General features: G+C 38.8%; 1 protein-coding gene across 3 annotated transcripts in view; it reads left to right on the top strand.

Moving 5' to 3' along the window:
* adgrb2 (adhesion G protein-coupled receptor B2) overlaps positions 1-12,678 on the top strand; it is a 315,878-nt gene that overhangs the window by 190,318 nt on the left and 112,882 nt on the right. For all 3 annotated transcript variants that reach the window (XM_015056969.1, XM_015056967.1, XM_015056968.1), the window contains 2 exons: positions 4,662-4,750; positions 6,663-6,765. In XM_015056969.1, the coding sequence (XP_014912455.1) occupies positions 4,662-4,750; positions 6,663-6,765 (192 nt within the window). The remainder of the gene's footprint in view (positions 1-4,661; positions 4,751-6,662; positions 6,766-12,678) is intronic.

Raw genomic sequence — 12,678 nt, 5'->3', positions numbered from 1 at the left:
TATATATATATATATATATATATATATATATATATATATATATAAGGTGAAGACCACAGTGGTGCCTGTGGTCATCGGGGCCCTCGGGGCAGTCACCCCCAAACTGGAGCAGTGGCTCAAACAGATCCCAGGAACAACATCAGACATCTCAGTCCAGAAATGTGCAGTTCTAGGCACAGCCAAGATACTGGAGGAGAACCTGAAGCTCCCAGGCCTCTGGTAGAGGACCCGAGCTCAGAGGATGAAGGAGACCACCCACAGAGGGTGAGAAGGGAATTTTATATATATATATATATATATATATATATATATATATAAGGACAACAAGGAAAAGATTAAAAGAGCGGGAAGAAAATTTCTGTGGCAGCTGTGATCCGCTCCCACCAAAGCCAAAGGTCACATCCCACAGGAAATTATACTGGCAGACTTTTCTGTCTGGCACTCCATCTCCTTTCAAATTAAAGTTCAGAGAGGCTGTAGGCCAAAAGCTCAGAGCTTTCTCTGGCCTCTAACTCATGCTGATGATACTGTTTGATTTTAAAACATCATGGTGGGGGAGACTCACCTATTGTTATTCTTTTCATTCTGCTCACTGACATGGACTTATTCTGAAACTCCTACTGTTTAGGAAGATGAAAAAGGTAAATCTTAAAAGCTAAATTTAAGTCTGTTAAAATAGCCTGAGCTTTTTTTTTTTAGGTCTCCTCCTTATCATTTTCCTCCCCAGTCATAACTTTGAATGAGGCGAGGACTACTCTTAAGTGTGGAAAAATAATTTTTTCCTTTTGAATTGGAACCTTGAAAAAAAATCTTCAAACTTCCTAATCTATGCAATTTCGAGGCGTGTCCACTGTATTATCACTGGGAGTTCTACTCCACATTCAGTTAAATTCATGTATATATTTCATTAAATCTCCCAATTGCAATGCAAGGCTGTTGAAAAAATCTTGAGCTGTGTATGGTGAATTGGGAATTACTGATATTGATACCAGTTTGTTTTTTTTTTTGTTTATTTTCACGTATCGCTTATTGTTCAGTAAAAGTGTCCAGCTGAATCACATTCATGCAGGCACTTCCTCATAAGACATTCTGCACAGACTTTTGCTCTCTTGGCTGAAACACTTGGTTAAATTGTGTTTTCCAAACTGCACATAGCCAGTTAAGTTAAAATAATATGAGTGCTCTTTGCCCCCTTGCAGGAATTCTGCCTTTTTCCATTGCGGAGCCATGGTTTCATCTGATTGCTTTTTGTTTGGTTGGTTCATTTACCGCATTACGAAAGCCCATCTCAGATGGACAGCTTAAATGCGATCATAAAGCCCCACTGGCACTTTAGTTTGAGCACATGTGCTCATCGAGGCACATGCATGTAGCCAATTGATGGGGTTCATGAAGCGCTTCGGTGAGCAGGGGCAGAGAATCCTCTTTTCACTGCTTTTTGATTTGACTAACACCTTCCGTTTTTCTCCTTTTCTCACCAACACACGTAGATACAGTGAATCCTTTGCTTGAGCAGTTCGATTACATATTTAGCTAGGTCATTAATGAATGAGTCAAAAAACTGTCTTTCAAAAACTGAGTGCAACTTACCCAATGGAAACTTAAAAAAATAAAAAAATCGTCTGCAACCATAATCGGTTTTCTTTGAAAGATGTCAAGAGGTCTTTAAATGGAACTTTATATCTTGAGAAACTCTTCGCTCCACTGCTTAGTTAATACCTTCATTTACTCTCTTTCAGAGTACAAAGTACATCTTATCCTTGAGCATTAAAGGATAAATATGTCATAGTCATGTCATCTTTGGGTCATGTCATTTTTTTTTTTTTGACTACAGGGAATCAAAACATGAAATAAAAACAGATGATTTCTCTGCAGGCTTTCTATAACTTTACAAATAAGCAAGACTTTTTTTCCCAAGTCCTTTCCCTGATGGTGTCATTACAAAAGTTATATTGAAACAAATGTGTTAAATGCAGTGTTTATGGCGACATAAATTAGTTTAAGGAGACACTCAATTCTTCCAGTCTTCATTCTGCTCAATCTTAATAGAATGAGATTGTACAAAACCTCAAGTTTCTTGTCCAAACTGTTTTTATCTGCCATGTGTTTAAATGGGGTACAAAAATCAGTGGCACTAAGTGCATGTCTATAAAAGGGATCTTTGAGTTCAAAGAGTTTTATTTTGATTAAATAATTGTTGAAGACATAATAATGATCCAATATTCCTTTTCTAAGCATAAAACACGTGTAGAAATTGATCAGCTGAGTCAGGCTGTACCACTCCTTTTCTTTTGGTAAATCACAGATCTTTCATAGCAACATAGAGACACCATTGTTGCCTTGTTGATATGGACACCAAAGCAGTCCATATATGGTATTGGTAGCACAATCTCTCTTCTGAACATTGCTAGACATTCCCATGAAGTTTGTACTTGAAAAAAATCTTGTATGCAGCGCCTTCAGGCATCTGGAAATCATACCTGAGAAAGAACCTCTCCTTGAAGGAAGCCAGGAGTTCACATGTGCTAGTGAGGAAAAAATACGATGCATGTCAGATGGCCTGCAAAATGTCAAGTGCACCAACGATGTGCCACATGAATTCCAAGATGTAAAGTTTTCACCGCAGAACATCAGCACCTCTCATGACACAAATATCTGAAGACACATACCGCACCATGAGCAATGCTACTGCTTAAGCTCACAGGTTTTTCTTTTGTTTTTTTTACTCTGACGAAAGAAGAGCAAACGCAAACATGCACGGTAATAGCCTTTAATTACCGACTGCAACAGTAAATTTCTGGCTAAGCATCAACTCCGAGGATATCTCTTCCTGATAAATGGCATATTAAAGTTCACTGATGGTGACTGGTGGTTTGCCATTTTGCCGGATTATGGCTGACCACTAATCATTCCGACATGCAGCGGGTGCAAGAGAGTGACGAAAACTCTCTTGGCGGGGAATTAGAGTTTTGTGATTGAGTGCTTTTGTGGCATTAATCACCGTTGAGCGCGGGAGTGCCACCCCCTCGCGCACTGATTTACCATTTTGCTGTAATACACTGACTCTCTCATTTGCATGCTTTCACAGACCCAGTCCAATTAGGTTCCGTCAAACTCTCAGGCTTTCTCATCCTGACTTTGATCTAGAATTTTTGCCCCCTCACAGTCTCACAATTGCTTTTTTTTTTTTTTTCTTCCCTTCACCCGCTGTTGAGATCTTTTTTGTCTCCTCTTTTTCCTCGTCTGTCTCGCACTGCTATCTCTCTCCCAAAGTGTTACCTCTTAGGCAGCAGGCAGACAGATTTTAGATGAGTCACCCAGAATGTCTGATTCCATCAGCTTCCCTCTGTTTCCTGCTCTCTCCTCACTCCTTGTTCCTGACGCTTCTGCATCATTTCACGATGTAAAAGGGTAAAAGAGGGAGTGGCTTCTCTCTTCATGAACCCCTTTCTTTTTTCTTCTCCAATCCCCCTGCAGTGCTACCCCTGCAAAATTCAGACATTGTCTCCTTTGAAAACTGAGCTGTTTTTGGAGTACGGATTAAAGTCTTGGACGGATGTGATGTAACATAATATGATGAAGCAATTAATGGTTAAAGTGGGGGCTGGTGGATAGAAATAAGAAGGGTGTGCTGCTGAGAAAAGAAAAATTGCCTTTTTAAAAAAAAAAAAAAAACAAGAACACACAGGGCAAGGTCATTCACCATAATGACTTAAATCTCCAGTTGAACTTTTATTTTTCCAAAGCTTGGTCCATTTTAGTGTTGGACTTTGTTCACTAATGAGGCTTCGGTGCTACAACAGGTTGAGCCGTGCAGCGTGTTAAGCTGCTGGCCGGGAGTTGCGAACAAATTGACACAATCCACATTTCCGTCCTCACAAAGGAAAAGAATCGGCGAGAGCGCATGACTCACTTTTCCAGCTAGGACGCGTAATTAGAGCGAATGTGTAACTGTCATATCTTTTAGGCAGGCACAGCACTTTACTGACTTTTCTTGTAGTGAAAGCAGCCAACAGAGCATTTGTAAGCAACAATTTGAGAGAAGAACAGAATACGGTGTAAATAACTTCATGCTGATGAATTCTAACTTGTAGATGTCTGGATTTCAGGTCCAAACACAGATTTTAGGGGTTTTCTTTGGCATTAGCTTTGGTCTAAAGTGGGATTTATATTTCTAGGATAACATGGTCTTACTTTGGTAAAGGGATTTACCAAAGTTAAAAGTTTTACATTTTAATTGTTAACTAGTCACCTGCTTACCTCCCATAACACTGAAATATGTCCCACAACTGACTTGGTGAATGGGCTGAATTTATTTATATACCACTCAAAGTGCTTTTCCACTAGAGCTACATTCGGCCAATCAGAGTCATAGATGCACACGCCGTCATACAACAATACACCAATCAGTAGACATCCTGAGGTTATGTGCCTTGCCCAAAGGCACAACATCAACTTGTCGAAGGAGGAAGCAGCTAGAGTCAAATCCACAACTTTTTGGTTGCACGACAACTAACTACTCTACCTGCTCAGCCGCTGCTGCCAAACATTTGATTTTTTTTTGGTTTATATTTTTGGGTAGGATTTGGAGTTTGTTTTCTACAGCATTTATCTGATAATTATTCTTTTACTATAGTTTTTTTTTTTTTTTTTTTTTTCCCGAGCCTGGGACCGAATCAGAAACCACAATGTATTATGTCATTGGAGCCATTTTGTACAGAACCCTTGGCATCATCTTACCTGGACCAAAGTGAGTACTTTTGTTATTTGTTTAAATTATTTCCTTCCAAAAATGTTAGCCCTCACCTCTTGTTTCTTTCTCTTGCTGCTATTTTATTAGATTAGATTAGATTACTATTCCTCTTTGAAATAATAATAATATACAGTTTCCTTCTTAATTCTACTACTTTTCCAGTCTCATGTTTCTTAATGGTCAACTTCCCAGTATTTGTAGGACAAGAGCTTCTTTCCTTGTCCATGCAAAGAGCTGCATGATATCTTGGGTGCAGCGTTTTTGGGTCACGGGTGCAGTGTGGATGGTCATAACAAATTTTGAAGCAGTGCTCGCCAAATGCCAGAGCTACAATGTAAAGCCGCCTGCAGCCGGCTGCTAACAGTTAAATTTCTTTTAACCCTCCTGGCACGGTGGCTGCTATGCACATACCACAGTGTAACCACCACTGCAGCAACTATATCATCATCATCAAGCAGCCCTGCTCTCTATTCAGAGCTTTAAGGTCCACAGATTGCAGCTCACAGCTCAAAGTATACGGGACCAGACTCTCTCAGTTGTAGCACCAAACTACCAAAGTCTGCTTTTGCACAACCGAGCCACACATACCGTTATTCATTTCACAGGTTCTTTTAAAAACCTACTTCTATTTTGGCTTTGATTTCTTGTTTGGACTGAATGTGCGTGTCTAATTATTTGACCTATTTTACTGTTTATAATGCTTTAATGTTTACATTTTATTGTACTCTATTTTGACTGTTCGTGCTACTGGTGGCTATATACCTTGAGCAGCACTTAGATCAGCTATTGTTCTTGGTTTAAACAACAAAATCCATAATTTTCAAGGATAAAAAGAAAAAAACAAATACACAGTGTAATTAGACATATACCAGGCCTCCTGTAGAATTGGGGAACCATCGGCACATCTCCACAATTTTCATGAGTTTTTTGGGGGTTTCTGAGGAAAGTTCTTAGCGCATGAAATGGCAAGCTTGGTGTTCTGTTTAAAATGCCTGCAGAGTCCTCTAAGGGGCATGGGAATTTTTTTTTTTTCTTTTACATTCCCTCGCAATTAATTATCAAATACATCCTGCTATATTTTGCATACAGTCACAGTGACAACAAATGGCAATTTAAAAGTGCAAATATCTTTAAAGAGGCTCAATCAAAATCAAAATGTGTTTATAAATTCTTTATTCTTTGATAATAAATATATATATATATATATATATATATATATATATATATATATATATATATATATATAGAGAGAGAGAGAGAGAGAGAGAGAGAGAGAGAGAGAGAGAGACTTCATGTCTGTTTTTGTAACATTGCAATGGGACTGGGTATGAATACGGTCCTTTATAACCAAACTACCAACACAAAAAAGACACAATCAAAACTGTTAGATGACTTTATTAACAACTTTATATTGAACAGAAAGTCTTTAAGTGTTCAAGGGGATCAAGATTTAAGGTTTTAACCTAAACTTCTCCAAGTGTCTTCCCCATTCTTGACTCTTTTTTTTTTTTTGTTTTATTAACTTTGGGATTAGCTAAAATCCTTATAACTTCCCAAACATAGCATATAACTTGGAGCCAATGCAAAGGTTATTAAAATCCTGTGTGAGGATGTATTTTGCGGTGACAACGGGCTGTTTTATTCAGGTCAGCCCTCTTGGTTGTGGGGAAAGTTGGATCTTTTGAGTCCGTTTTCTGTCTTTAGCTCAACTGAATGTTAACGGGGACAAAATTCTGTTTTCACCAACTTCCCTCTCCTAGTCGCCCTTTCCCTCTCGTTGTTTTTCATTTACTTGGAGGATTTCAGAGAGCTTCTTCTGCGTGCTCTCTGAAATCCTCCCAAAAAATATGCACATGTACTGGATGTATTATCTTTGTATCATCAATTTCGTATGTGTTTGTACTTCAAGTCCTCCTGCGGTGATCAACTCCAAGATTCTGACGGTGACGGTGCGACCCGAACCTCAGCCGAGCGAGCCCATGGTCGTGGTGGAGCTGTCGCCGCTTTTAAATGTAAGTCCAGATAAATCCAAACCCAGCACCTACATCGGCATCATTTTATCTAGTTATGATGCATGGTAACTAGACTTTTGATTGCCAGTGGGGATATTTTTCTCTCCAACTCAACTTACAAGAAAATGTACAAGAGAGCTCACATATTTTCTCATATCAAAGTGCAAGGAAAATGCTAATAACTCCATAAGGAGCACTTTCTAATGCAAGGGGTTTGCAATTTTACTTTTTACTTTGCTCTTGTAGACTAAGCATCTTTTGGGTTTGAAAATAATTGTGAGGCTTTAATGGAATCGTGTCGTCCCGGCTGACCTCGTGTTGCTCGACTTCTGAGGAAATAAAAAGTGCTGCATGATATAAACCGCTATTGTGCTAACCGAACAGTGCGTGCAAATGCAAACCTTTCTGACTTTTTTATGTGGTAGACTTTGAGTGTCTGTTTTGTTAATATTAAAGCACAATATTCATGGAAATGATTACCTATGAGTATAAAGGGAAGCATGCATTTGAATGTTGATAGGGTGATTGTTTTATTGGCTGTTCTGCTATGTAAAGGTAGGTGTTGATTATTCTCTCTAGTCCCATTGATCCCGTTTCACCTCTTTGTGCATACATTCTAATATCTCTGTTAAAACTGATTGACATGGTCAAAATATATGACAGGATTTTGTGAAAATGATCTTCAGTCTCCATCCCCTGCTGCTCTCCAGGTTTTGCTGTCTCTCTGTTATCTTTTTTTATGATGGGGTACTCTCTGTCCGAAGCGAAATGTCTTAATGCCGATCCTTGCACGCTGCACTACTCTGCAAAACCGAAGGCTCCCGCTGAGTACAAGCACTTCTCTGGCACACACTGCAGCTCAGGGTTTGGCCAATCTTGGCACCGCAGACGCCGCTGTACACATAACCAGTTGTTGTAAAGTCAGTATTATCCTTCTTTAAAGAGTGCTTCAAAGTTCTAGTGTTTTATTTCCCAAACGTTTGAGAGTTAACAAGAGATTCATCCGAGCAGAAGCCACACAGCGGATGATTAAAAAGGTCGTTCTTGATACTGCACACGCGATAATGCAGTGCTTGTTGTGCCAGCCTTAACTTTGACCACAAAACGCATTCACTGTGCCATTGGGAACATTTCTTTAGAAAGTCTGTATCAATAATAATAATAATAATAATAATAATAATAATAATAAAGTGGTATTTCTACATAGAATTCATGTGATTAAAGACACATTTTGTTGAGCAACAAAAACAAAACCTGTGATTTACGGATTAAAATAACTTGAATCCTGTTTTGCTCTCATGTTTCATTTCATCTTCTGAGATGTGGTTATTGGTAAAGCATAGGTGAAATTACTCCTTACCAACTGAAGCAACCCCAGATAATAAAATCTGACCCCAGAGTTTTGTGGGCATAATGGTCCGCCTTGTTTTTTTCCTTTAAGTCATCTGAGCATCTCTTTTCCATTGCATCTCTCACAGTCGCAATCTTTACTCTTCTTGTGGAACTGACATATTTCCTCCCAATCACCCTCACTCATAAGTCTCTTTTTAAGGATGCCCTGCAGTTAAGGTTGAGCATTGATGCTTCTTTTATGCAAGCGTTGATGTTTTCACTCCCATAAGTAAACACTGGAATGAGATCTGATATTCACCTTTTGATTAACTTCCCCTGAAGGTTTAGGGAATCTTTGATTGCAATCATTCAAAAATCCTTTTTTTTTCTTTTTCTGGATGATTAAGATGAATCACTACCTGTTGAACATGCGTGATAAGTTTTAACCCAAACGTGGTGATCTGAAGGACTTGTTTATATTGGCTTGCGTGGTTTAAAACCACAATTTCAACACAGTTTAAATGTTTTTAATGAGCTCCGGGGGGGATTAAGTAGTCATTTGGTGAATCAGACGGTATTAACAGAGATGGATCGATGATTCACAGCTTTCTAGTTGAAGCTTATTGGCCAGCGTAGTCATTTATGAAAAAGAAAGAGTACTGCCTAATTGCTGAGCTAAATTCAAGTTTTGGAAGAGACAATCATCAAGTCTGCCTATACACTGATTCTTCGTTGTTTGGTCGCTTAGGCATCATTAAAATTATAATTTGTCATTTTCCAAGCTTTTCCAGAGACCAGGTGAGAAAAACTCTGATCATTTTTACAAAGAGCATGAGTGAGCCATTCAAAACAAAACACGAGTTTCTACCTAAAGCAGGGCACCATTAAAAGGTTAAATGTTTAATCAATTTTTGGGACTCCACTTTTTCACGTTTAGTGAGATGACCTGCAGAAAAGAAACGTAGATTTTAAAATAATTTACATTGTCATTGCTTCAGAGGCAGTAGATGCTGGCTTTGGCACACACACACACAAAACATGTTTTTGTTAGATTAAAATGGTGAAATGACTTGGATAAAATATTTTAGCTCTACCAATTTCACCTTTCAACTTTGTCAAATGCCTTTGTCAACGACGACAACACCAAAAAAATAACCTTGGACTGATGCCTGAGTTAATGTGTAAAATAAACCTGCCTCTTTTTCTGCCACTATGATTGGTTCCTATTATAGGGTGACAACATTTTTGTGACTTTGAACAAAAATAATGTGATAGTGACAGAAAACAAGTTGATTCTAATTTTTTTTCCCTCCATTACTTACATCTGAATCTAATCAGACATATGCATAACTGCTACCACAAATTGGATTTGGTCTTAACAGCTCTAAGATCTTCAACAGCCTAATTTCAGATGCAATGGAAATTTACATATGAACTTGATTTCATTCTACATCGTCTTTGGCATCGGTTTCATATTTATTTCGGAGTTTTCAAACTTTGCACATTTTTTATTTTTATTTTTTTTGTCTGCTGTTGCAGCAGAACTCCCTCTGGTTGCTGCCACCCTGGCCAACCATCCTCGCGGCCTCTGCCAAGAATCAGATGAATATCATGCGTGTTGCACTTTTGATTCAATTTGTTTTGCTTCCATATTCACATTCCTCCTTCCTATGCAAAACACAACCAGGGAGATGCGCGCACACGCCATGATTTTGTCCCTTGTTACAGAAGAATATACTTTGGGTCTGACCTTAGCCAATCTAGAAACATCCAGCTGCCTGAGCTGTAGCAAGGCAACAGCTGCCCTGTGCTTCGCTCTCCAAGGCGAGTGTGAAGGGTCATGTCTTTACTGAGAGGACATCTGCTCCAGTCAGACTCCATGTCTTTATCCCCATTGACCTAATTTCTGTGTGTCTTTAATGTTGTGGAGGATGCAGGAGGCCCCAAACCCCAACATCCCCAAAGCAGACCAGTTCAACATATGCCAAGTGCCAGAGTCCACCTGCTCCATCGTTCATACGCATATTTTTTTATTTATTTAGGAGATGATTCCTCGTTCAGCTTTAAAGACCCGAGCCTTCCTTATAAATTCAGATCATGCATAAGGTGACTTTGATCCGTAAAACAGCATCCGCCTGATTGCCCCATTTCATTTTTTTTTTTTTTTTGGCATCTCTAATATTTCAAATGAAGTTGAAGGCTTTTAAGAATCCTTGATCCCGCGAGTGCTCGTACTCTTTTGCATTAGGTTATTTTGTCTGATTAGCTTACCATATCCATAGCCAATATTCATCACCACATGAGCTATTGGGCACCTTAAGAAGTGGCAGAGTCCCCTTCAAGAATAAAAGAGAAGACTTCAAAGGCAGATGCTATTATCGCCATCAAGCCACACTGTGTGTTTCCTTTAAGAGACATCATTTGAGAAGATTATGTCTACTATACGAGGCAGAAGCATTAAAGAGAAGCCATACATTGCGGAAATACAAAAATGTCAGTCGTGCTGTAGCAAACACGATGCCCGATGATTGATAGCTGCATGCTAACGGAGCTCGCCGCGCTAATGCATGCCCAGGGACATCTAACGTTGGTGACGGCTGCCTGTGTGCAAGGCAGAACAAAGCACTTTTCATCCATCAATCGTCGTCATCTGCTCTCTGAGCCTGTGTACATGGACCTTACATCATCTCACCCTCTCAAGTCCAGTCATGGATGAACTGATTCGTGGTAGAACACTCCTGAACTGCTTGAAGAAGGACAAATGACCTTGTCTTTCTCAGAATAAATCATCATATTACTGTCTCCTCCTGTGTGCACCACTTCTGTTACGTCCTTTGGCTTAGTTAAAACAAACTGAATGTGACTGATAAAAGAACTTCTACTTCCTCTCCAGATTTTGTGACGAACAGGTCTTTTTTTATGCATACATTAACTTACAAAAGTATTCAAATCACTTGAACTTGCATCTTACTGTGATACTTTTCCACGATATACCAAAACAAATGTGAAGGAAAAAGACACTTTTTTTTTCTGTTAATGCATAGCTGAAAAGAATGGTGTGGATATATTTTCTGTCACTGTGAGTCAATACTTTGTTGAATCACATTTTCATTTATTTCAGCCATATGTAGAGTTTAACCTTTTCATCTATCCTTCTTTGCAAAATAGCTTAAGCTGAGGGCAGGTTGGTGGTTTTCCCACAAGTCCAAAATCAGGTTCAGGTCAGAACATGAAATTGCTTTGATCTAAATGTATGGCGATGAAGCTGTGGACAACCTTTGGTGGTAAAAACAAACTCATGACATTTTTGAACACCATTCCATTAACCATCCTATTGTAGCTTTGTGATATGTTGAAGGTTGGTGTTCTACTGGGATGTAGTCTATTTTAAAATGGTTTCTTGAAAAATTCCATTGTAAATATTCATCATCCCCATGAACTATGAGCCTTTTCAGTCCTCAATAAAGAAAATCATCCCCACTGTGTGGTGGCAAGGTGTTACTTTAACTAGTTAAACTTAGCTTTATGCAGTGCAAAGTATTTTTTATTTTTTTTTCATTTTGCTGATAAGCTTAAACTCAAGTTGCAGAGATGAAGAAGCTAGTTAGTTGCTTCTTCATTCCTGCAACTTGATCCTTGATAGACTGATAGACTTCCTGAAGGCAATCGGAGGTTCTGGATTTTACTTTTACTAACACGAGTAAATGGGGCTTCATGAATATGCACTGAGCATTTTTCCAACAGCTTGGAAACTATGTTATCCCTTTTCTTCTGTCAAAATTACTACTACTTTGAGTTTGTGTATCACAGTGAATGTTAATGTTTTCCAAGCCACTAAGTGGAAAAGCTGCCTATCTGTTGAATTCTTGCTATAAGCTTGTTTGCCATAAGGGGGAGCTCAAAGGCAAATTGCTTAATGCTTAGGACTTAGGAAGGCTCACCACACTAAAAACTAGGAATCCATTTTACTCTTCTTTCACCACTGTGCAGATTTCAACAGTGTACACTCATCTGCAGCTCTTAACAAACTTTTACTAGCTATGTCACTCATAAATCAGAGTCCCACAATGCATTTTGTTTCTCAACTAAAACGTTGCTCTGAAATTTCAAGGCTTGAAATCCTTCAGCTTAACCAGAAAAAGTTCAACCCTCTGGTTGAAAGAATAGAGACGATTTTGAACTCATCAGTGCAGGAACTACTTTAGATCGCTGGTGGAACAGATTGTGATGAGTCAGTTAAAGATATCGATCCCCTGATTGAGTCATATGGAGTCTTCCTTTGCCACCTACTTCGATTACCACATGATTTATGCACCACTTGGACTCCGGCCTATTGGCTTCTGGCATCAGCCAGTCAATGGATGTACTGGCGAGCTGATATCAGAACATGTTTAGTCCAATCTGACGCTCCGTTTGAGTTTTCCCAGTCAGATTGTGAGATGTTTCAGACTCTTTATACACGCCAAATATATCCTTGCTTTGCATTTTTTTTTTTTTTTTTTTTTTTTTTTTTTTTCCAACTTTTTTCCATTTAAAAAATTTTTGGGGCTACCCCCCCTTTTTTTTGTGCCCAAAAAAAAG

The sequence above is a fragment of the Poecilia latipinna genome, unplaced genomic scaffold, assembly GCF_001443285.1.
Source record: "Poecilia latipinna isolate Pla-1442-1.1 unplaced genomic scaffold, P_latipinna-1.0 Scaffold1422, whole genome shotgun sequence".
NCBI lineage: Eukaryota > Metazoa > Chordata > Actinopteri > Cyprinodontiformes > Poeciliidae > Poecilia > Poecilia latipinna.
Note: the sequence above shows the minus strand (reverse complement) of the source record. Positions and strands in the feature narration are given on the sequence as shown.